This window comes from Phymastichus coffea, unplaced genomic scaffold (genome assembly GCF_024137745.1).
Source record: "Phymastichus coffea isolate CEN01 unplaced genomic scaffold, Cenicafe_Pcof_1.1 PCOF00018, whole genome shotgun sequence".
Taxonomy (NCBI): domain Eukaryota; kingdom Metazoa; phylum Arthropoda; class Insecta; order Hymenoptera; family Eulophidae; genus Phymastichus; species Phymastichus coffea.
In genome coordinates this window covers 371,224-397,873 of record NW_026706829.1, presented here as the reverse complement: position 1 = coordinate 397,873, position 26,650 = coordinate 371,224, and the positions used below count along the sequence as shown (strand labels likewise).

At 33.1% G+C, this 26,650-nt stretch overlaps 1 protein-coding gene across 2 annotated transcripts in view; it reads left to right on the top strand.

Moving 5' to 3' along the window:
- Positions 1-26,650, top strand: part of LOC131675316 (dynein heavy chain, cytoplasmic) — a 995,688-nt gene that overhangs the window by 797,801 nt on the left and 171,237 nt on the right. For both annotated transcript variants that reach the window (XM_058954251.1, XM_058954250.1), the window contains one exon: positions 4,510-5,930. In XM_058954251.1, coding sequence (XP_058810234.1) covers positions 4,510-5,930 — 1,421 coding nt within the window. The remainder of the gene's footprint in view (positions 1-4,509; positions 5,931-26,650) is intronic.

Genomic DNA, 26,650 nt, shown 5'->3' with positions numbered 1-26,650 from the left:
ACGTTTTCAAAGTGATTTTTTCCTATGTAATTGGCGTTGAAAAAATTCTTGAACCACATATTCTGATGTAAAATTGCATGCTCTTTCAGAATCCGTTGCCAGAATCATGATAAAACTCACAGAAAAAGAGATATGCTCGATTGAAACATAAAAAATAACTAAATTTTCGAAAAAAAAAATTTTTAGGATTTTTTTTCGAAGTGTTACGGTGAAGATATCACCTTGCGACCGTGATCAAAGGTGATCATGAGATTTGAAGTTTAACAGGGAATTTTTTTGTTTACCTTGAACCATCGCTTCTTTACAAAATGGCGGAAAAAACGAATTTTTTTTTTCAATCTTCATCAATTTTTTTCTCAAAATCTATGGACTTTAGAAAAAAATTCATAAGAACAAAAATGCCTTAGAATCGCTTAAGGAATGTTGTCAAATTTTTTCAGAATTTTTTGAGACATTTTTGAAAATCCCATTTCCCAAGTTTCCCGGAAAATCAAAAATTGTCTCAAAAAATCCTGAAAAAATTTGAGAATGTTCCTCGAGTGATTCTGAGACATTTTTGTTTTTATGAATTTTTCTCTAAAGTCCATAGATTTCGAGAAAAAAATTGATAAAGTCGAAAAAATAAAAATTCGTAAAGTAATAAAAATTTTTTTTTTCGAAAATGTAGGTGTTTTTTATGTTTCAATCGAGCATATCTCTTTTCCTGTGAGTTTTATCATGATTCTGGCAACGGATTCTGAAAGAGCATGCAATTTTACATCAGAATATGTGGTTCAAGAATTTTTTCCACGCCAATTACATAGGAAAAAATCACTTTGAAAACGTGCAAGAAATTTTGACATTTTGGACGTTAATGGATTAATTAGACAAATCAAATTACAGCATTTCGTCGGAAATCGATACCAAATATCATTTAAAGCCGACATATATTTATACTTTTGTTTCTGGTATGATTCAGGACAAGCCGATGTAATTTCAACTAGTGGAGAATAACACTTTTCTATTTTTATTTGACACAATAATGATTCGTGAACAATCTTTCCTACGATAGTTTTTATTACGTTTTCTTAAACTTCGTATAGTTTGTTATAATTATAAAATGATTTATTTATTTATTTATGTTAAAAATGTATATGCGAGCACAAGGCACAAATAGTATTTTCGAGATCTGTCCTTAGGATTGTTTGCTTAAGAGAAAGCCTAGGCAGAGCTATAAAACCTTTTGCTCGTTGCACGCTTGCGGCGCGTCACCACGCCGATGACCGATGGTCTCCAGATGGAGCAATAAATGTTTTTGGTGATTTTCCTGTGCGAGAGGATACGCTAGCAGCATCTGCGAACGTAGTTAGTTCACTCGATGCTCTCAGAGGAGTAACAGCCTTTACTCTTGAGCTCCGCTATTTTGTACTCAAATTATATGTAACTTTTATTTGATGTTAATTCAATAAATACTTAGTTTATACTTTGCTAATTGATTGAGTTTATTTTACTGAATAAATTCAATAATTTATTTTAACTAGAGCAACATAAATTATTTAAATAATGATAAATTTGTAGGGTGCTCCATTTTAACGTTGACAATAAAATAACTTAAAATTCAACAAAGTATTCGAAAAATGTTTCGTATACTAGTTGTATCATTCAGAGGAAGTCAATTGGTGATCACGATTACTTTGACCTCAATATTTAAGGTGATTTCAAGATTGACTTGATTTTTTTTATAGGAACCCCTATATTTGATCTAGAATCCAAAATGAACGGAAAATTAAACGTTCTAATGACGTGTCACATGCGTAATCTGGGAAGATCAACCCATAGCCATATGAAGTTCAAACTTAGTTTCTTCTATTTTTATTAATTGACTCGATACTGCTATGATATAGCGCAAAGTGTTTTAAAAATCTGCTAAACTTCAGTGACTAGTTGTGACCTTGAACTTGAACTTTTTATCGCGGATTCATAAAGAGTCGGAAAATTCTACAATTGAGCTTTCACGTTGTGTAGAAAAATAAAACCGTTGTTCAGAAAATGAAGCTATTGCGCTGTCTAATTGTTTTACTACGATAATCGTAGTAAGAGATATGTGGTATCAGAAACGCAGACGCGCCGCTTGTTTTACAATGTCAAAATAATACAAAATTGAAGAAGCACCAACATAGAAACTACTCCGCAGTTCAGCAGTGAAGAATTGATCTCATTTTTTGTCACAACAATTTAAAAATGATCCTAGGTATAGCTCAATGATGAAACGACTTATTGAAAAAGAAATGTTTAATTACCTTTGAAAAGAGTAGTTTCCATTTATGATTATTATTGCTTGTGATCAAACAAATTAGGAATTATTATTGTTCCCTTTGAAACTCGGTAACAAGCTCCTATTGAAAGAGACTTATTCATTTCAGAGAGTAGCCGTTGTTGCCGCAAGTACTTCATAATGAAAACGTTTTATATACGAATACATGAGTTACAACATAACTCGAACCCTATTAAGCATGTTTGGGACATAGTGAGCCATCGGTTGCGCAGGGAGTATCCAAATTTGCTAAACTTAGCTGCGTTAGAACGCGTCCTCCTGTATATTTGGAACACTATCCCAAAGCACGAAATTATCCGTTGCAGAAATATGACTGAACGTATGAGAGCCTTTATTGAAAATAGAGATGGCAATACTTGTTATTTATTACATGAATTGCCATCAGAACAAACAACCAAGCAATCAAGCGAACAACGGATAGAGGCAGACGCAAACACATATACATGCGTACACTCAATAGAATGAGTTTGAAGTCATTAATACGATAAACTGACCAGCTGCCGGATCTCATTTCTCCTAAATAATCACATTTCAGCACACACACATACATGCATGGATTTGTGAGAGAAGCCAAAATCCCACCACGTAATCTTCACGTGATACGCTTTGAGTAATGCTAATGTCGACAGTAATTAATTTGTCTAATTCAATGAAGTTATTAAAAAAAAAATTATTTTAATTTTTTTCCAAAAATTGAAAAAAAAATTGTCTCCACATAATTAAACGCTGTTTACGATAAAAACTGGAGAAAATTAGAAAGAGAATTTATTTTACAGATAACGGATATTTAAAGGCAAAATATTATTTTTCAATTATTTCAAAAATTTAATCGAGTAAAACAAAGAAACGACTCAATGCATTTAATTTAAACTGTGGAAGATTTTTGTGGGTATATTGAACTGTAATATGCACATTTTTCCAAAACTCTCCTAGAAGCTCTTTTTTCTTTTTTTTTTTTCAAATTCATGTAAAGCATGAAAAATATTTTTATTGTAAAATAAATGGCCGAACTTTATAGAGAATTTGTTCAAGTTGTTAAACTTATTTGATTCTGAGATATCGATGATCAAAGACAAAATGATGCTTTTTCATTCAAACTATGGCGTTTTCATTTAATCTCTAAAACAAATTGTCTTATATAACAAATATCTCTATTTTCTTTCAATTTAAAGCTAAATGAACAAGCTATCCAGTCTATATAATCGTTTAGCTAAAAGAATTTTTTCCATGCCCGTAATCCAAAAAAACAACCAAAAAAATTTATCGAAATCGAAAAATTAATTTGAGCAAATCATTTATGATTGTAATAGGTGTGAGAAACAAATGTATTATTTCGCTAAAACGTACTATTGTAAGATTATTTGGATAGACTGATCAAAAAACATTGACATTGAAATTTGCATGACCTTAGCACTTACCTTGTAGGGTTTCCCAGAACCCATACATGATAGATTATCTGAAAGTAAAATTTTTCGCTGATTCCAAATCGAGGGTCAAAATTAGGAATTCCCATTCAAAAAACGAAACATTAAAAAATGAAATGACCATGAAAAATAACTTTGAGGTCAAAATCAAGGTTATCATCAGATTCATAATGTCATAACTATAAACGTTTTCTAACACTGTTTTCTTGATAACACGTTCCATTCGAATTTTTGGGCGATGCTGGAACTTTTAGGACACTCTATATAATTCGGACATATTCTTAAAAACTTTTTGGTATTGGAACCCTTTCTACGAATCCTTCTAGAAGCAGTGACGCATTCGGAAATTTTTTAATTTCACAAAGTTTTTTCTATATAAAAGAAATATATATATATACATATATATATATATATATATTTGATACTTACTTTGCATTAGTAGAAAAAAGTAGTTGAAAATGTTCTAAGAACAAAGAAATGAAAATGAAGCATACATGTTTCTTTTCATAATTTATCCTTGTTATGCTGAAAAACGTTTGTTTTTGAGTAAGCGAAGTCAAAAATGCTTCGCTGACTAAACCTCAACCGGTTTTAAGGTAGCGCTTATTCTGCTATCATTCCATTGAGCGATTCCAAGCTAACATTGCGTGACCTTTTATTACATTTTTTCCTCACTGATTTCTACATAAAAATAACAATTATAGAACTTTTTTGAAATAAATATATATTTTATATGTTAATGTTAAATATAAATATTTTTCTTCATTACAGTATCGACAAAATTTGTTTTCAACGTGGTGTCAACATTTGCACAGTGCAAATCTTCAATTCCGCCCTGATATTGCTAGAACAGAATATTTATCAAATCCTGACGAACGTTTAAGATGGCAAGCCAATGCATTACCAGCTGATGAGTTATGTACAGAAAATGCTATCATGTTGAAACGCTTTAACAGATATCCTCTTATTATAGATCCATCTGGACAAGCTACGGAATTTTTATTGAATGAATATAAAGCACGCAAGATCACAAAAACAAGCTTTTTAGATGATTCTTTTAGAAAAAATTTAGAAAGTGCTTTGAGGTTTGGTAATCCTCTATTAGTTCAAGATGTTGAAAACTATGATCCTATATTAAACCCTGTGCTTAATCGTGAACTGAGAAGGACTGGAGGGAGAGTGTTAATTACACTTGGAGATCAAGACATTGATTTATCACCATCATTTGTTATCTTTCTATCGACGAGAGACCCGACGGTTGAATTTCTTCCAGACATTTGTTCACGTGTAACGTTTGTTAACTTTACCGTCACGAGGAGTTCACTACAAAGTCAATGTTTGAATCAAGTGCTTAAAACAGAAAGACCCGATATTGATGAAAAACGTTCTGATTTACTAAAATTGCAGGGCGAATTCCATCTTCGATTAAGGCAACTTGAGAAGTCATTACTGCAAGCGTTGAATGATGCTAAAGGCAAGATTTTGGATGATGATTCGGTTATTACAACACTGGAAACGCTAAAACAAGAAGCTGCTGATATAAGTAAAAAAGTTGAAGAGACTGACAAAGTAATTGCAGAGATAGAGACAGTATCACAACAGTATTTACCTTTATCTCAGGCGTGCTCTAATATATATTTTACAATGGACAGTTTAAACCAAATACATTTCCTGTATCAATATTCTCTGAAAATGTTTTTAGATATTTTTACTTCCGTTTTAAACAAAAATTCTAAATTAACTGGAATTACAGATTATGTTCAACGTTTGTCGCACATCACAAATGAGCTTTTCTCTGTGTCCTACGAAAGAGTAGCACGCGGCATGCTACATAATGATAGGCTTACATTTGCTCTTCTACTTTGCCGTATTCATCTAAAAGGTGCAGGATCGGGAACAACTTATGATGATGAATTTACATTCTTTTTGAGAGGAAAAGAAGGAGTTCTTAATATTCGGTACCCTCCTGTGCACAATTTAAGTTCAGATCAACAAGAAGCAGCGGTACGATTAAGTTCTAAGTTACAATCATTTAGAAAACTAAATGATATTATACAGAATAATACAGAATTCAGTAACTGGCTACAATCACAAACTCCAGAGACATGTGTGCCAAAACTTTGGGAAGAAGAAAAACCTACTTGTACTATCAAAATAGCCATGAACCAATTGCTTGCTGTACAAGCGTTTAGGTATTTGACATATTATATGTATAATATATATATATATATATTATATTAACACGTATAATATCATATTATAATTATCGTTATTATTAATACTGTGTAACAGGGGGGGAATTAGTCGTGTAAAAGGAGGAAATGATAGTACAATCCCACGGTGCAGAGCTAACCTCTACTCTGTTACCTACGTATGGGTATACGTGTCTTCACCTATAGATCTGTAACATCGCTCCATCTTCCAATAACACGTAATAGTGAACTCACCTTAAGCCACTTGATTGCTGGGTCTGGTTACTTGTACCGTATAAATAAGCTTATGTTTACTTTTCTCAGTCCCCTAGACTAAATCAATTCAAATACTAGGATTGGATTAAGTGGTAGTCAGGGATTTAAAGATTATAAAACGGTGATTTAACCTAAATCCTTTTAATGAGCTTGACTATACAAGTTTAGTACGGGCCGAAAGTCTTTCGCGCGTGTATAGGTTTACATTGAATGCCTGGAAGAGAGAGAGAGAGAGAGCGAGAGAGAATACAATTACAACGCGAACTAACGCTCAGCACGACGTACTTAAAGGGTTATTCCGCGCATCAATTAACTACTCCGCGGTACTATTTTGTACGAATGTCGCGGTTAGGGTAGATGCACCTACCGTAAGTTGCGGTTACAGTGATCAGCCGTGACCGCAGGTGTATTGGCAGATAACTGAAAGCCCCTTGTCAACGAAGGTGTAGCTACTGCCGTTGCTACTGCGCACTGGTTGCTTTTTGGCCAGTATCGCTGCTAGTTGCTGCTGGTTGCTCCTGGTGCAATGATGGCTCCAAAAACTGCACACTGATCGTTCACAAAATGCTCGCAATGCCTCAAAATGAATTTTTCACTAACACCTTGCAAAAACCTAACACCTGTTTCGCTTGCTGGTTCTATCAGTACCAGCGATGAGCATTCGGTCACCCATCCTTTTTTTCCTATTCGTAACGCATCTAGGTCTGCTGTACACTTGTGGCTGTTCTATCATCATACCGTGTCCCAATTCCGCGTTTCAAGTTTGTTTTTTGGTTTAAAAGAGGGAAACTAAGAAAATTCTCAATTGTACAATATGTAGCTATTGTTTGAAATAAGTTGATGTCAGCCTTGGTAAGTACTGATTATTTATTTTCAAGTACAATTCGATATGTAGACTAGTAGTAAGAGCAAAAGTCCAAAGAAAGAGGTTTTTTTAACAAATATAGTTTATATTCTCATACTATTTTTTAAAAAATTAAGAAAAATGTAGACATGTCAGTAATTGTCAAATCTGAATCGGTTTATTCTTATTTGAGCTCTGTAAGTCCATTGGTTATATGATAAATTTAGTAAATTATAATTCTTGTTTGAAACATTTTAAATTCTTTATTGTAGCTATACATTGTCTAAAGCATAATGCTGAATTAAAATTTGTAGAGCAAATTGAACAGAATGTAAAGAGTTGACTTTGTTGCTGTTATCTTCAGCAGTCTGCTTTGACACTTCAGCATTTGGTTCAGACCTGTAATATCTAAATTAAAAAAGAATTAAAAACAATAAATATCAATCTATAAAATTTTAATAATTAAACATACTTTGACACTGTTTCACAATTACTTTAAACATTTTCAGTGATAGACTCTGTTTGTACCGAAGTCAACTCTTTCTATTCTGTTCAATTTGCTCTGGAAATTTCAATTCGGTATTATGCTCTAGATATAATAATCTTATATTTATTGACTCGTTTATTGTCAGCTGTTCTAGCTATAACAAAGAAGATGTTTCAAACAAGAATTATAATTTACTAAATTTACCATATGACCTATATGAATTTACAGATCTCAAATAAGAATAAACTAATTAGGATTTGATAATTTATGATATGTTTATTCTTACGATATGCTTACATTTTTCTTAATTCTTCAAAAAATAGTATGAGATTATAAATTATATTTGTTACAATACTTCTTTCTTTAGACTTTTACTCTTACTACTAGGCTACATATCGAATTGTAAAATATATAATCAGTACTTCCCGAGGCTAACATCAATTTGATATGCTGATGACCAAACAATAGCTATATATTGTACAATTGAGAATTTTCTGATTTTCCCTCTTTTAAACAAAACTAATTTAAAACGCGAAATTCGGACGCGGTATAATGATAGAATAGCCACAAGTGTACAACAGACCTAGATGCGTTATGAATAGGAGAAAAAGAAGTTTGGGATGGGTGATCGAATGCTCATCGCTGATCAGTACTACCGATACTTACCACGCGCGCCCCCTCTCTCTCCAAATCACTAGCTCGCGCGCCTCGAGTGCAACCGAATCTTCAATGAATCGATATTTTTATCAATTACCGTTACAACTATTACTATTATTAAAATGATTACTATTATTCTAATATTTTTTATGGTACAAACATCTCAGTAATTTTCATGGACCACGACGGTTATAGAAACATATTGGCTTTCTCAGATTGGATAATTATAAGTAACTTCTAGAATTTTCAATATTTTACGATTTTTTCGGACAAATTAGAAAAAGGAGAATAATTAATCCACTATTAATATTTATATTTTAAGGATTTGACTACCTAACAGTAGTCCTCTTTAGGAAAACCTTTATCGAAATAATATAATGTTTATTACATGATAATAATTTTTTTGTGATATTATTATAATTGTTAGTCCCAATACTCGCATAATTATTATCTCAATTCAATATTTGGTGTATCGTCACAGTTACATATTACGCAATTATTGTACATTAAAATAATCTCTCAAAAGTATTAAGTAATCTAGAGTCAAAACAATCAAAAGAATTACAATAACAATAAGTTAGATTTTCGATTAGCTAAGAGAATCATGTAGAGGAAAAGAAAATAGCAAAGCTATCCGCTGAATAATGAAACATATCTTAGGAAATGACTGAGTTTTTATTTCGTTCGTTACAGTGCTTGCGCTGTTACGTAAGATTAAATCAGAATCATTACTTTTGCCTCAGCGACGAGCAAATTTATACTCGCAGTAGAGGTCCCTCTCCACCCGGGGATGTCTCTGCAACGTTGTTTTGGCATATTTACATAAACATTAAACAAGATTTAACGCAAAATTGCGCACGCAAAGTGAGAATGTTGTGATGTCAAAAATTAATTTGAAGATGCTGAATTTTATGATATTAATCGCTCATCGAGACATAATCGGCTTACAAAGATATAAAGAAAGAAATTTGAATAAATAAATAGAACAAAATTCACAATGAAATCATAGTACGAGGGGGGGGGGTAATAAGTCTTTATAAAATTCAAGAGATGGCGCTCGTCACGCTTAAATTATGATGTTTTTGGCAAACAATACTACTAACTAGATATCGTACAAAGTTTCAGCTCAATTCATTAAGTCGTTTTTTTGTTAGCGTTGGTTGAACAAAAAGTTATTGGTTTATTTGAAAAATGGAAAAAACAAAGTTTCGAGCGGTGATAAAACATTTTCATTTTAAAGGCCTTACACCAAAAGAAATCACAGTTGAGTTGAACGCCGTTCCTGGCAAGTCTGCCCCTGTGTTTAAAACTGTTTATAACTGGGTAAATGAATTTAAACGCGGCCGTACAACAACAAAAGATGAACCTCGTTCAGGACGCCCCATAGAAGTGAGTACACTCGAAATGGTCAATAAAATCCACGATATGGTGTTGACTAATAGAAGATTAAAATTGCGAGAATTAGTTGAGGCCACAGGAGTATCAAAGGGTACAATCATTTTAATTTTGCATGAAAAATTGGGGATGAAAAAAATATCAGCAAGATGGATGCCGCGTTTGCTCACTCTTGAAAACAAACGAACCTGTGTGGTCACATCTGAGGCTCTTTTGGCACGCATACGTCGTAATCCGGAAGACTTTTGGTGTCGACTCGTAACTGTAGACGAAACATGGGTACACCACTACACTCCTGAAACCAAAGAACAGTCCAAACAATGGATTACAGCAGGAGAACCAGCCCCTAAGAAGGCAAAGACAGTAAAGTCAGCTGGCAAGATTATGGCCACGGTTTTCTGGGATGCGTATAGAATCATCTACATCGACTACTTGGAAAAAGGCCAGACGATCACTGGACAATATTATGCGTCATTATTAGGTTAGCTGAAAGAAAAAATCAGAGAAAAAAGTCCTCACTTGAACAAACAAAAATTCCTTTTTATTCAAGACAATACTCGAGTTCACACGTATACAGTTTCTATGGCAAAAATTAACTGTATAAAGTTCGAATTAATTGACCATCTACCATATTCGCTTGATTTGGCTCTCAGTGACTTTTTCTTATTTCCAACCTCAAAAACTGGCTTGCCGGAGGACAACGATTCACGTCGAATGAAGAAGTCATCGCCGAAACAAATGCCTATTTTGAGGGTTTTCAGAAATCATATTTTTCTCATGGCTTAAAAAAACTGGAAGGCCGTTTAATAAAATTATCGACCTTTAAGGAGATTGTGTTAAAAAATAAAAAAAAGTACATACGCAAAACTTTTTTTTCCTTCTTTTTGTAAAGACTTATTAACCCTCCCTCGTAGATAAGCTATGGCGGTTCTAAAAGACTTAAAAGCTCCCGATGTGTACGATATCGAGTAGTTTTACGGTTATTATATCGAACAATTTCATAGACTTTAAATTTAAATTAGTTGAACTCACGTTATTTGCATATAATTATATTATATTTATATTGTATTACCAACTTTCATTTATGATTCACTCATTGTATTCAATTTAAGTAATTCTAAGAAAGGCGGTACCTCGCTGAGTCGTTGAGAGGGTGTCGATTTCTCTCTTTGTAATCTACAGTCCATTCTATTAGCTTACGCGTTTCTCGTGGTCTCCTCATGGTCAACATGTTTTACCCCGACGGCGCACAGTGTTCCAAATCAGAAACAAATCTCCAAAATGAAATAAATCGCGAACCAATACCCCTAGCGAAATGAACCCAAAGGCATTTTAAAGCTGAAATGATGTAGAATAAAGGAAAAATGGTTGCGTATGAATCACTTAAACTTTTGACCATCAAAATGAAGGTCAAAGTTCAAATTTTCTCAAGAAAAAAGAGTTTTTCGAGTTTTAAATATAGTTCAGTAATTTTTTTTTTAAAAGTAAATAGGCCATTTTGTAGCTTTTTCAATAACAAATAATAACCTGTCATTCAAATTTTTTTTTTGTTTATTTTTGAACAAAAAAATTAGGTCAAAGTATCAACATTTTCAACGAGTCTATAATCTCAGCACACAAGACAGAAAATATCTATAACAAGCATATTATGTAGATTATTTCTATGTAATTTTTCCCGCTGAACACCATTCCGTAGTCAGAAGTGGCCTACTACGTTTCGTTTCCTATCCGTTAATAATAAGATTATCCTATCACTGGTTATATATTTGTTGACTTATTTGATTTTATAATTAAAGATGATTGCTTATTGCTTAAATTTTTGATTTTATTTCATTAGAAACTTTCAAGCAACAGAAACGGAAAATTCAAACTGTACTATGCGATAACTTTGGAGTTAAAGTCGATTTATGCTTACAAGGGCACGGAACGACCAATACGGGCAATCTGGCGAGAAGATGCTTCAGTGATCCTATATTGTTTGCTGATAGTTTAGAGTTGGATCATACTTTAGTTAAAAATATAGCACAAATTTTAATTTGCTTCAAGTCAAAAAACCGATTAGATTTGGATAAACTCGAAAAGTTCTGTTTTGAGGCATATGAACTACATTATACATTATATTCGTGGAGTTGGATGAACGTTTCCACGCATAAATTATTAAGACATGGATGCGAAATCTCTCGGAAATTTTCTTTGCCTATAGCATATTACTCCGAAGATTCAAGTGAAGCATGGCACAAATTAAACAAGAGGAATATGATACATAGTGCTCGCCAAGACAGTCGACAACATAGACTTTTGGATGTATTTAATCGAGCCATGTACTTATCAGATCCAAAAATATCACTCTTACATCTTGGAGAACGTTTACAGTCACGAAAGCAAACTCAATGTTTTCTAAAAAAAATTGAAAGTTTTTTTATAAGGTATTTTTTTCTACGATTGTGATATTAATAAATTATTAACTTATATTATTTAAATATATGATATGATTTATAATTTGTAATACTGTAACAATTCAAGATAAATATAATATCGAGGATGGAAGCTTAAAAGATCCTTTGGATTGCACAATTGACGATGTTTTCAATTTTAAAGATTCTTATAGTGATTACGATTAACGAGGTAGTTATATATTCAAAATCTATGAGTCTCATGCTAGAGGTGAAATAGGTGGAACAAAAAAAAAACAGATTATTTTATTTAAAAAAAATAGTTCAGTAATAAAAATGTAATAAGCAGTTAATTGATTAAGTATATTTATATATTTTGATTCGCTGAATCTGAACCTGAAGTAGAATCGCTTCGTAATGCTCCGTTTATTTTTTAATCGCGAATTAGCCGTATTTTAAGGAGTATTTCGCATTAAAAATGATAACGGAACGTGGTAGGCCACTTCTAATTACGGAGTGGTGTTCAGCGGGAAAAATTGTATAGAAATAATCTATATAATATGCTTGTTATAGATATTTTCTGTCTTGTGTGCTGAGATTATAGACTCGTTGAAAATGTTGATACTTTGACCTAATTTTTTTTGTTCAAAATAAACAAAAAAAAATTTTGAATGACAGGTTATTATTTGTTATTGTAAAATCTACAAAATGGCCATTTACTTTTTAAAAAAAAATTACTGAACCATATTTAAAACTCGAAAAACTCTTTTTTCTTCAGAAAATTTGAACTTTGACCTTCATTTTGAAGGTCAAAAGTTTAAGTGATTCATACGCAACCATTTTTCCTTTATTCTACATCATTTCAGCTTTAAAATGCCGTTGGGTTCATTTCGCTAGGGATATTGGTTCGCGATTTATTTCATTTTGGAGATTTGTTTCTGATTTGGAACACTGTGCGACGCATAAGCGGCGCAACTGAGCCACGACCACGTTATCGTGACTATCGCCTATGTTTTGGTTCGCCACTCGTCTCAATTTTCCACTTTCCTTTTTTTTATTGCTTTTAAGTTTAAGAGTGACGACTAGTGCAGTAGTCGACAGTCAGTTAGCTGAGAGCCCTCGACGAGTTTGTACGCTCTCAGTTGTACTCTCTGTCAATTCATGAAATAAAATCTGATCATTCTGTCTTAAAAATCATAAATTTTTCCTATCAAATCACCTTTCGTACTGAATTAATTTTCATACGGAAAGCACAGTCATTGTGCTAATGAAACACGATGACATAATCCTGTTTTAGAACCACCACAGGATTTTCACGAAGCCGAATGCAGTTATTTATTAAAAAAAAATGTATTATGGTTAGTGAAAACGTCCTCAGTCTATAAATGTAATAAAAAAAGACAAAAATTTATTTATTATTATAAATAATCGACAATGCTGTTTTAATTAATTTAAAATTATTAAATAAATAATTTAAAATTTTTTTAATAAATAAATTATATAAGGAATGTGAACGGATAAAACGTTCAATCGAATTTGATACTATTTGAGAAACTATTTTTAATAAAAATTTATTAAAGAAAACATTTTTGATTAAAGGAATCGAGTGAAGGATTTAAGTGATAGGAGCCCCAGCCATACTCGGTACTTGTGAGATTCATCCAATAGCCAATCTCTCCTATCCTTCAAAAAAAATATTTTTATCTAGCAATTTCAGATCTTCTTATAGGCAGCATTTTTGGGGAAAGAATTAGTATTGAATGAGTATTTTTAAAAATACTTCTTCCAAGTACTTTTATCTTCCCCTTATTTTCTTCTTCTTCCTTCGTCTTTGTCGTTGAGTTTTTTATATCTATTACTCCGGTTTTATTCTATTTTATTCATTAATTAGCTGCCAATTCATATACACGTTATCAAGATAGAACTCTTTTATCAACTTAGAATGGTGTAGTGCACATTAAGGTTTGAATGATCTGAAGTGATGTAAACACACTATAACTAATTTAGATTCTTTTGCCGTTCCGTAGCCGAGATCGTTAATGTTAGGAACAGGCAATCTGAATCTCTAGCCACTCCTTATTTGCGGTTCCAGAGACCAACACTTTTTTCGTTTTTCCCAAAGTTCCTTCGATGATTTCACCAATTGCGTTGTAAGGCGAGTTATCCGAACTCCAAGAGATACCGTGAAGATGACGTTCACGCCAAGAGTTCTCTTTCCTGTATTTCTGAATTAGTCTTTTCCAGGAAAAAAGGTGTTATAATACTAGAGAGGAATAATATTTAGTTCCGTTAGAATGAAATCGCCTCCAGACTGCTTGAATCCCTGCATATCCACCGCGAAAGACATTTCAAATATGCATGACTATTCATACGGTACTTGGTTATATATCCGCAGCACCTTCTGTGGAACCGCCTTTTTCAATCAATCATTACACTATTTTTTTCACATCTCCACTAACAGGATTTTACTGTACAATGCGATCATGTAAAATCGATTGTCAGTGCGTACCGGATCCACTTTTATCATCTAAATTAATGATTGCTGAGTCCCTTCAGTAAGGACCTCCGGCAGGTAGATCATTTCTCATAAATATTCCACGAACATGTGAAATCTTCATTAGCTTCACATATTTTATTAGGTCGTAGTCGTTTAGTGCTCGACTAGGTAATTTCATTTTCTCGAACTTTTCGTTTTATACCTCTTCCCAATCATGGTTTCAGATATACTCGTACACCAACTCCCTTTTATAAGGCTTCAAGTATAAACCTTTACCCATAGCGATAGCTTCTATTGTCTGATTGTGTCGTTGAGATTCCTCTAATTATTTTTGAGCTACCTTTGTATTATTGACAGTCTTTGCTATACCAGCAAGACCTCCAGCGAGAGCATAAGTTGCACTCAAACCAGCAAATAGTGGAATGAGATATGATAGTACACACCAATTTTCGCTGAAACTGGCAATATTAGTGGCATAATAACATGACCTCTATATCAACCATCTTTATAGCTTCTTTAGCAACTTTCAAAGCCGTGCGAATAACTGTAACTGATTTATTCGTGACTGAGCTTCTGAGCTTTCGTGGCAGCACTTACAATTTTTTTCAGTGTAATGCTCTCCTTTCTTTTCAATTCAATACCATTTTTTTTATTTCCAATTCCTTTCTTATTTTTTCTCGTTTCCTCTTGAGACCCATACCGAATGTATTTTTGATCTTTATAACATTTGTTACAGTGTGTGCTGCTGCTTTTCCACCAAAGTTGTTGTCCTTTGCCAGTACTCTATTGCAAGGCTTATTAGCTAAAACTCTGTCTTTTTTGTTTCAAGTTCATTGTGTTCCTTGCACGCTGCGTCAAGGGTATTAATACCCGGATCACCACGTGCCAGTCGTTCCTTTAGTCGAGTTTCTGGACCACAATATTGATAATCTCCTGGCAAATAAAGCTCGATCGGAAGTAAGTTGATAAGCTTGTTGACAATGCCACGTCCTCGACGTTTGAGATATTTAATCATCACTGTTCGACAGTAGTTGAGATAACGAACGATACACGTGGATTTCAAGGAGCAGTCACTGAGAATTTCAATCGCCAACTTTGACGAAGTAGTAGAACAAGAAAAGCGTGATAAATGGCATGGGGAGTTGCTCCCAAATAGCACAGTGCAATATTCTGTAGTCCATAAAACTATGGAAAAACAAACAGCTTATTCAGCCTGATTTATTTATCTAAATGGTCTGCGGTTTGATTACATTTACGTCTACTTCAAGTCGCTCAATCAACCGAAATACAAATTTCTTGACGAACTTTTGAAGCCGATAGATGGAGTCAATTACTTTCCTTTTAGCGAACATGAGACAGTCATCTCACCGGATAAAACTCGATCTAACTCAATCATGATATTTGACAATATTGCTATTGAAAAATAAGACGATGTTAAAGCATTCTTTTGCATTGATAGGCAAAAAAATTTGGATTATTTTTATCTATGTCAATTATACGCAAAAATTCCAAAGCACTTGATAAGAGATTATGTCAATCTATTGACCATATTTCGTCAACATTATGTCTATTTACGACACATTTACGATGATCACGTAAACTCTGATATGTCTTTTGTTAAGTTCATAAAAATTTGTATATAATGTTAGTAAGATGATAAGTATGGTTTTATAGTTATCGATCAAGATAGAGCAAATAATCATGGTAGGTACAGGAAAAATTATGGCTGTTTTGCTATAAATATATCGTTATAGTCGTCAATTGATAATTATGTATTGAGACGTTGAAAAGTGAACATGACTAAATTTGAATAGGAAAAGAATGTATTGATGCAGGTGATCAAAGCCCGTGAAGCGATCAGACGCAAGCATAAGTTCTTGAAGGAAGAAAAAGCTAATTTCGAGAAGATACTGTACGAGAACTTATCGTTGTTCCTTTAGAAAAACTTATTACAGCGATAAGTAGCAATACTAAAGAAACGAAGAAGAAACAGTTCATTCTCACAAATAATGATAAATCTAAGCTCAATGTGAGCTCTGATGCTGACAAAACTTTTAACTCAAAGATTCCAACTACTTTAACGAAACTTCTAATGAATTCAGCAGTACTATTCGAGCGCAGGGCAATTATTTTAAAAGTGTTAACAGTGAAATTGATGATGATAATGATTATGAGAATCATTATTTCTGTGACAGGCTTGAATTTAAGAATTCTATATCGGGAAAGTACTTGCGACTACTCAGTACCGATTAAATGTAGGTAGGTAGGTGATGTAGGTAGATCATATGGAATGAGTAAAGTGGGAGAAAATTATGTAATTGGTAATTCATCAATTATTTTTGAACAACATAGCACCAACATCAATGGAAAGAGATATTCCAAAACAGTTGGTCTAATGGAACTTTTATCATCGAAAGAGCCTACAACTTCTTTAATTGACAATAAAGATAATAAGAATTACATCAAAATTCTTACAGAAACAAATCCACATAAGAAGCAATACATAGAACATACAGATTTATAAATAAAAATAGTAGGAAATTCAAAACTTACATACTCTTCCATACGTCAGTCCAGCAAACAAGAAAAGAAAATCAATTATTGAAGAAGGTATACTACCTTAATATAAAGTTGCTAAAGTAGGTACGTCAATAGATTATGTTTATTGGAATGATTCTAATGAGTTGATCGATCAGCTCAGATTGCTAGTCGTAGAACAATCAGCCGGTAATCCGAATCAGGTGAATGAAATTCACTCAATCATTGAGGAGCTACAGGAAGAAGGATATATATCTGAGACTTCATAGCGTTCTAATCGTTATCATCAGGAGCGTCGATGTGTTTGGACGTCAGTTGGAACGAAAGGAAGGTTTTCGAGGTCCTCCAGGTATTGGATTTAAGGTTATTATGGATGGTCAGTATGATGTAGACGATAAGAGTCTCTGCAATACAGCTGATGCAAAGGAACTAAAAGATGCAGTAAACCTGAATTCTGTTCAACGAATGATTAAGATGGCATTCGACAAAATCACTATTATTAAAACATTATTAGAAGAAAAATTGAACGAGTTGAATATTCAAGTGGAGTTAAACAGAGACAAGATTGATCAACAGATATTGACGATCAATATCAACATTACATCTATAAAAGAAACAATCTCATTATATCAATAGTAATGTTTATGCTCGTGATATTGATGATGATGAAGTATTGAAAAATGGAGCATCAAAAAGTAGTTAAAGAATTACACAAGCTGGCTCATCACAATACCTCATCGAAAATTTGATATGCTTTCAAATCTCAAATTTTAAATCTCGTTGAAATGCAGTCGTACTCTCGAGAAAATAACGGATTCAGATATCGACGATTATCGATGTTTTTTCTAGGTATGCATGGGCAGTTTCAGTGAAGAATGAAACAGGTCAAGACGGATCGAAAATCATTGAATCGGTGCTTACAAAAGGTCGTAGACCAAAGAATCTACATATCGATCGAGGAAAAGAGTTTTAAAAACAATATGTGAAAAAAGTTCAGACTCCGCGTTAACTATAAATAGTTGGATATACTATATATATACTTGATATATATACTTGATAGCAGCTTACAACAATAGAAAGCATTGAATGATAGGAATGAAACCAGTAGATGTCACTGCAATTAATGTAAACGAAGTGAAAATCATATTTATAAGCGATAAACACTTATTTAGTAAAGCCATATTTAAAACTGACGAGAAGATTCGCGTGAGCAAGTTAAAACATGTATTTGAAAAAGGCTACAGACCTACTTGACTTACCAAAATCTTCAATATCAGTTGAGTCGTCAAAACAAAGCCGGTAACTTATCGTCTCCGAAATTATCAAAATATACCCATCGCTAGTGGGTTTTACGAACAGAACCTCCAAAAAGCCATATAATCAGATGTTTATCTAGTTGAAAAAGTTCCTATGAGGCATGAAAATAAAGTCTATGTTTAAGGGTGTTGCCTAGTCGGCGGTGTAAAAAAATTGCTATTTTTTGGAATATTTTTTTGAGTAGATTATGAAAGATATGGATATAAAAATACATAGGTATAATAAATTAGATCTTAAATTCCAAAAAAAAAATTTTTTTTATTCATTTTTTTCAAGTTTATTGTACGAAATACGTAGTTGAATATTGAGCGGTAATTTCAAGACAGCTTAGTCGCAACATGATTTCTCAGCAACGGCTTATCTGAAACAAAAAAATCAAAGTGTTTTAGATTTGGTATGATAATAGCTACAGAATGGACCATAATTATTAAGTTTGGGGTATTTTGTGGATTTTACTTAAAATGTGAAAAGTTGAAAAAACGGCTTTTTTTGGCATTTTTTGGAAAAAAAATAGTAAAAATCAAAATTATAACTTGTAAGTGGTCCACTTTGTGGATAATTATGTATAGAATATGTGGTCTAAATTTCAAAAGGATCGGTCCACTGGTTCCGGAGAAATCGTGTTGCAGGTCCGAAAAAACGTTGTTTTGAGAAAAACGCGTTTTTAAAGTTTTTTTAAACAAAAAATATAAAAAATATCTTACCAAAATTTAATCTGCAATGCCTGAACCGTATGAAGTACCTTCTGATTGATCGAAACCTTGATTTTCTTCCAATCTAGCCTTTTTTCTCGCTGTTCTAGACTCTTTGGAAGTATTCAAGCTGTGGCGATTTGCTTCTTGAACACGCGTGGAATCGTGATCAGCGATGTAATTCACAGTGCTTCAAAAAAATACACTTATACTGCTCCGATCTTTATAAAAATTTAACACAATATTCTTACATACATATACATTCGAAAAATGTAAAAAAAATCGATTTTTTTAAAGTACCCGACTAGACAACACCCTTAATTGCTTGGATTTAACTCTCACAATAGCTGAATCACTGAAAAATGGAAACGCTAAAGAAAAAAGCGTATTTCTTTTTTTTTTTTTTTTTTTGGAGAAGTTGAAAGTCCCAACCTTCGCTCTCAACAGTGAGAAACTGCCATTACAAATAACGTTACTTGTATTTTATTTACAAATGATAATAAAAAAGAAGATACAAGGAACTTATACCTCACTTCAGAGAGAATTTTGTTTATTATCATTAAAACTTATTCTATGCAGACGTCTATCATTTCTTGTTGATCTTGACTCATATATTTGGGAGATTTGTGCTGATCCATTCTAAAATTGGAAAAGAGTTTGTCTCTAGTTCTTTTGAAATAGATGCAATAATGACCATGTCTTATCATTTCTTTGTTTTTCAAATATATACCCCTTCTTCCTACGTGTCTTTGAATTTTTTTTCAAAGCATCTATGACTGCTGGAACCGTTCCATCAAAACAGTCTTCATTTTCGACTTATTCCTTCAATTATAACCATTTCTTTGCATTCAGTTTTCTTTCCATCAATTGTCGTATAACGATCAATAGCTTCCACTTGTACGCTTGCTGCTTCATCTTTAAGTTCGAACGAAGCTTCCCGATTGGTTTAGGAGTATTTTGGTAGAGAAGCACTGGAACCATGATGTAGAGAGTACTGTTGCTGTTACTGTTGGTGCTGCTACTGCTGCTGAAAGGATGATGTTTGACTGCACCAAAATTTGCTTATGTAACCTGATTCCCACTTTTTTTCAAAGTGCCGAAACCACTGAATGGACATAATCTTCCCCTACTTTTTAAATTTTATTTTAAGTTATATTTTCCACAGCACCGAAACCTGCTTTCTGATATTTTTTTCTTGAATTATAATACGAAGAAATATTTCTTTTTTAAAGTGATGAGAGCCCCAATCTCACTCTCATCTGTGAAGCACTTCATTTATCATTGCTCCTCCAATCATTTATTTACAATTTTATAAACTACTGTACAGAAAATTTTAATTTGTTTCCTTCGATATAATCGATGAAAAGTTTGTAGTGCTGCATTTTGTTGAGCAGTTCTTCGTAGAAGTTGTTGTTTTCCATCAATACTCTGGAGACACGGTTTGGAAGAAAGACTTGAAACTCCCCATTGAGCTCTGCCACAACCTTAGTTCCAAATCGGATTGCGACCTGTTTCGACATGGTTACGATGTCAAGAGTGCCATCCTCCAAGTTACTAAAGTCCTTCTTGGGGATGGATGGATCCATAGGAAACTTATTCAGGTTTTCTAAATCCATTTTATAAGGAGAGAAATTTATTAGAGCTTTGCTTATTATCTTGAAAGCATTTTAGTAGTTAACGTTACTCTTCCCATGATTCAGGGTAAGTATAAAATGCCTCTTGATCCAAGAGTCGTATCTCTTTAGCATTCTTATGTTTCTCCGATAGAATCTGAAGTTGCTGGAAAAGCTATTCTGTAGGAGATAATTACTTATCTGTCACCTTCCTGTAGGTCTTGTAAATGGAGCGGTTGTCGTCAAAGTTACATTTCACATATAAAGCAATGCTGTTAGTCCCATGCTCATCAACGATACATTCATCATCTTTTATCGATTTCAAGACACTCTTTAAGTCAGTATAGATAACAAATGGTAGAAAATAGGAAGATTAATTCTGCAGATATTTAATTGCGAGCAATCCTCTTCATGAGCTTCCAATTTTTAATTATTCTAAAAGTAATTCATACAATGATTGCAGACGTAGCATTTATGCTCGTCTGCAATCATTGTATTTGAGTGTTCGTTTATTTGACTGCGGATCAATCGAGACATATTCTTAATCCACACGTAATGGAACTTTGGAATGTATTCTTTATCGGCACCGTATGGTTGATTCTCAAGGCTCTCATTCATGTAGAAGTTTTGTACAAGTAGCAAGTTTACATGATTTTTCCCTTTCAGAACGGATAGTTAACACGGTAAGACTTCGTATTGTTGACCATACTTCTTGAGTATATACCAATTGATGGAGATATTACTGCTTGTCTCAAACTTTTTAATGTTTTTAGGCTGATCGGGATATTTGAGATCTTTAAATCTACGATTATTTGCATACCGATAATAGTTGTTAACTCGTTATGGATTTATATCAATCGGATACAACGCCCACTTGAAGCACTGATTAAACAGATCTGCATGGTTTTGTTGTTGGCCAATGGAAGGCCATTTCGGAAGTAATTTTTTGCGTAGAATTCGAATCTGGAGTTAGAATTTGTCCATTACGTCAGATTTTTTAGATATTCTAATCTAAAAGGGCGAAAAAGGCCGTTTTTTGGTATATTTGAGGTTCCATAACAACGCGGAAAGATTTTTTTTTTAACGGAGCAAACCATCTAAAAGGTATATCCTTACCCTTTAAACTCCATATTCAAGATTTTAGATATCCTTTTTTTCATTGAGATATCGTTAACTGGAATCAAGTATTTTAGCAGTCCTGAAACAGCCAATTTCTTTGATGCGCACATATGGCACATGCAAGGCTATAACCTCACGCCTTTATACCCTAATTTCCATAACCCCCAAACACTGTAAACTACGATGCCATAGCTCCAAATCTTTAAATCCCTATTTCTCTAACGCTGGAATCCTGTAACCTGTGACGATATAACCCCAGACCCTTATACCCTAATTACTTTATCTCTTGAGCCTTGTAACCTGAACCCGTTCTTTTTTCCGCTGCGGTGGAGGGGGTAGGTACCGAGATAGTCTGATGGAGCTTCAATGATAAAGCGGCCTGAGGGAAGCAAGCCCTGCTCACCCTGCTCTTCGCTAACATCAAATAAATTTTTAGGAAACCAATACAAATGAAAATGCAAATATTGGATGTTTATGTTAATATTACAATCTAAATTTTTGAAGCTTGTTAGCATTCCACTTATCAGCTATTGATAATTAAGACCTTTTTTGTTACCCAAAAATCCATTCACAACTTTTTTGAAACTATCCAGGCTTCTTTTTCTTTTACACTCATCACCTTTTCGAAATTAGTTATTTTCATTAGATTTCGAATCTGAGGCCCTACAAATATACCTTCTTTTATCTTTGCATTACATAGATTAGGATATTTTTCAATGAGGTACTTGAAAAAAGCATTATTTTAATTAAAAGCTTTCACAAATTTCTTTATCAGTCCCAATTTGATATGTAGTGGCGGTAGTAGTATTTTTTTTTGCATCAATCAATGGATTTTTTAATATATGGGTAACTCTTGGCTATTTCGATTGACTTGTAACCCTTAGGTTACGGATTTTTTTTTAATTTGGCACAATTGTTGTACACATAAAACTGAGATTTTTCCCAAATTTTGGAGACGATACATTAATTATATCAAAAGTTATTAACAATTAAAGAAAAATGATAAAAAATTTTCAAACGGCTATATTTTAAAAACTAATAAAGATATCGAAGTCGGATTTTTTTCAAAATACTTATAATGACTTAAAATTTCGAAATAATTACACCATTAAACAATAAAAATTTTTTTTCGAAAGTTATTAACTTTTTGTTTAAACAATTGCTAATATCTCAAAAAGTATATTTTTTTTTTGAAAAATTCTTGCTCCTACGTATTTCTGAGGATTTTTGCTATCGAAATCAATCATAAAATTCAAGGGCCCGACATTTCGGAAAGCGGAGCCCTAATCAAAAGAAGACGCCTCGGCGTAAGGCTGCGGTAGCGCTCCAGCGGACTCACGGTCGAAAGGTACTTTAGCTTTAATCTAAAAAACTAATAAAGATACCGAATCGGATTTTTCCCAAATTACTTACACTCCCGCCCAATAATCTTTGCCTACCTGAGAACAAAACGACTATAACTTTGAAACTCCATATCTCGGCTGGAAATACACCTACAGAGCTCTGCGGGGGCTCATTTGAAAGGGTTTTTCGAGCACTTTTCAATGGTATATATTAAAATCATGCTTAGATATTTCCCTTGCAGATAGGACGGCGAATATCAAAACAAAAATTACGAAATTTTTGCTTTTTCTTTAACCGCTTGCCATTTCGAGAAAAAAAATCGTAGAAAAATTCTAAACATAGCATGTTTTTAGCTCTTTTTCTGCACTATCCAAAACACTCATTCAAAAATAATTTTCGTCTAAATTCAGCGATTATATGAGCATTTCATTCAAAAACAGCATCTATATTCATTGCTCTGTATCTCGGAAAATTCGAATTGTAGAAAAAAATTTTCTTGGAAGAAAATGCTCTATTTTGTAAGTAGAATACGTGAACGAAATTTCATAATCATATGAAAACATTTTTTTTTCAGTCGTAATATCAAGTAGTCTAATTTTTTCAATATTTCACTTTGGAATAATAAAACAGATCATTTATACTCGAAGCTATTCTATTAATTGTAGACAAATTTTAATTGTATGCAAATCTCGATCAACGAAAAATCTAAGTAGAAAAATTGATCTAATCTACCAAAACTGACATAACTAATGATTAGTGAAAAAAATTTTTTTTTAATGTTGTTCTAATCTTCTAAAAAATTGTTTACCATAGTAACATATTATTGAAGTATGGCACCGAGAGATTTTAGTAAACGTTATCAAGTTATTGGATTTCACATAAATGGTAAAAGCAATCGTCAGATTGCTAGTATTCTCAATATTCCTCGTCGAACCGTAGACTACAATGTAAATAAATTTAAAAGTAGCGGCAGTGTTGAAGACAAGAAGCGCTGTGGTAGACCGCGGAAACGATTGCTTTTACCATTTATGTGAAATCCAATAACTTGATAACGTTTACTAAAATCTCTCGGTGCCATACTTCAATAATATGTTACTATGGTAAACAATTTTTTAGAAGATTAGAACAACATTAAAAAAAAATTTTTTTCACTAATCATTAGTTATGTCAGTTTTGGTAGATTAGATCAATTTTTCTACTTAGATTTTTCGTTGATCGAGATTTGCATACAATTAAAATTTGTCTACAATTAATAGAATAGCTTCGAGTATAAATGATCTGTTTTATTATTCCAAAGTGAAATATTGAAAAAATTAGACTACTTGATATTACGACTGAAAAAAAAATGTTTTCATATGATTATGAAATTTCGTTCACGTATTCTACTTACAAAATAGAGCATTTTCTTTCAAGAAAATTTTTTTCTACAATTCGAATTTTCCGAGATACAGAGCAATGAATATAGATGCTGTTTTTGAATGAAATGCTCATATAATCGCTGAATTTAGACGAAAATTATTTTTGAATGAGTGTTTTGGATAGTGCAGAAAAAGAGCTAAAAAAATGCTATGTTTAGAATTTTTCTACGATTTTTTTTCTCGAAATGGCAAGCGGTTAAAGAAAAAGCAAAAATTTCGTAATTTTTGTTTTGATATTCGCCGTTCTATCTGCAAAAAAAATATCTGAGCATGATTTTAATATACACCATTGAAAAGTGCTTGAAAAACCCTTTCAAATGAGCCCCCGCAGAGCTCTGTAGGTGTATTTCCAGCCGAGATATGGAGTTTCAAAGTTATAGTCGTTTTGTTCTCAGGTGGGCAAAGATTATTGGGCGGGAATGTAGGTGTGTCTGCAACTCTTGAGTATCTGTCTTCTGCGCCTGTCTGTTCAGCTTTTCTTCTCATTTTTCTGTTGCTTAATCTTCTCTTCCTCTCTCTCACTCCGAGATCTGCCTTTTCCGCTCTTCTGTTTTTCTCTTTCTTACTTATTTTCTTTTTTCGGCTTCTTCCTTTGCTACTTGCTTTTGCCTTTCTATCTTTGCCTTTCTTTTGCTTTAGTTCTCCTTCTTGCTAATCATTTCTCTTGTCTTTCTCCTTATTAGGGCTTTTATACCTTTTTCTCATTTCCTATTGCTCCCTCTGTCTTTCATTTTCTCAACCTCAATTATTTTCCTTAGTGTCTTATAATTTTATCTTCTTGTTTTCCTTTTTCCTACTCTTCTTCATTTCTTCTTCTTTTTCATTCTTGCTCCGTCATCGAATACCTGCTTCCCTCGCTTGTGTAGTTGCTATTACTTGTGTGTGTGTGTGTGTGTATGTGTATATGTATGTTTGCGCGTGTGTGCGTGTTTTGTATGTATTGTACGTATGTAGATGTGTTTGCGAGTCTTGTGTCCCTACCTTCTGTTTCCGTTTGTCCTTATGGTCTTGTAATTTCGTCTTCTTGTTTTTCTTTTTCTTTCTTTTCTTCATTTCGTCGTCTATTCCATTTTAGCTCTATCATCCACGCTATTTTTTCTTTCCTTCCTATTATTATTTTTTCCCATTCTTCCCCTTCCTTTTTGCTTTTTTCATATTTTTCTACTATGTGTTTCCAATTTTCTTCCTTTTTCATACACATTCTGCATCTCTTATTTTCTTCTTTTTCCCAATATCTACATCCTCTCGTTTCGTTACCTAACCTAAACCTTTCCCTCATTTGTAGACCTTTTATTCTTCCATCTCCTTGAATTTCCTTTAATCTATACTTTTTCATTTCGACTTTCAGTTCTTTTCACTCGTTTATGTATCTTGACTTTTCTAGCTTTTCTTCTATTTTTTTTTCTTCTTTTTTCTTTAGCTCTTCTCTTATTTTTTCCCAGAACTCTTCTCTCATATCGTCTCCCTCTTCCCTCTCTCTGTATATTTTACTTTTTTCTAGCCTTTCCTCTCTCTCCTCTTTCTTACCCTTTTTATCTTTTTCATTTCTTTCCCTTTTCATTAGTTCTCTCCGTGCTTCTTTTTTTATTGAGCCACCTCTTTCTTCTCTTCCCTCGATTGAAAATGCCGTTTAAGGGACATTTATTCAACGATAAAGAGACTGTTGAAACTAATGCGATGAATGCACTAAAGGCGATTCCGAAGACTGACTTTCAAGAATGCTTTAATAAGTGGAACATCGATATATACATCTTATTCAATTAAATAGAGACTACTTTGAAGGATGTCACCTCCCGGATGACGAATATTAAATCAAGGGCCAAGAAATTGAGGTATGTTGGATACTTTTGGAACAGACCTCGTGCTAAACGGTAATACTAGTTATATTAGTCATAATTAGATCCGGTAACAATATCTATGTTGTTTTATATAAATAATTAAGCTAAAGAATGCTGATACCATTCGCAGCCCTCACCTTTATGGTTACCTAATAGTCACCACCGACGTACTACAGGTTTTTCGTTGTAGCCTTGGCCAACCGATCATGATAAGGTCTTCCTCATAGACATTAGATCCTATGACCTTCAGGACGTAAAACTCGTCCAAAATCTTGTTTATGTACGATTCCTA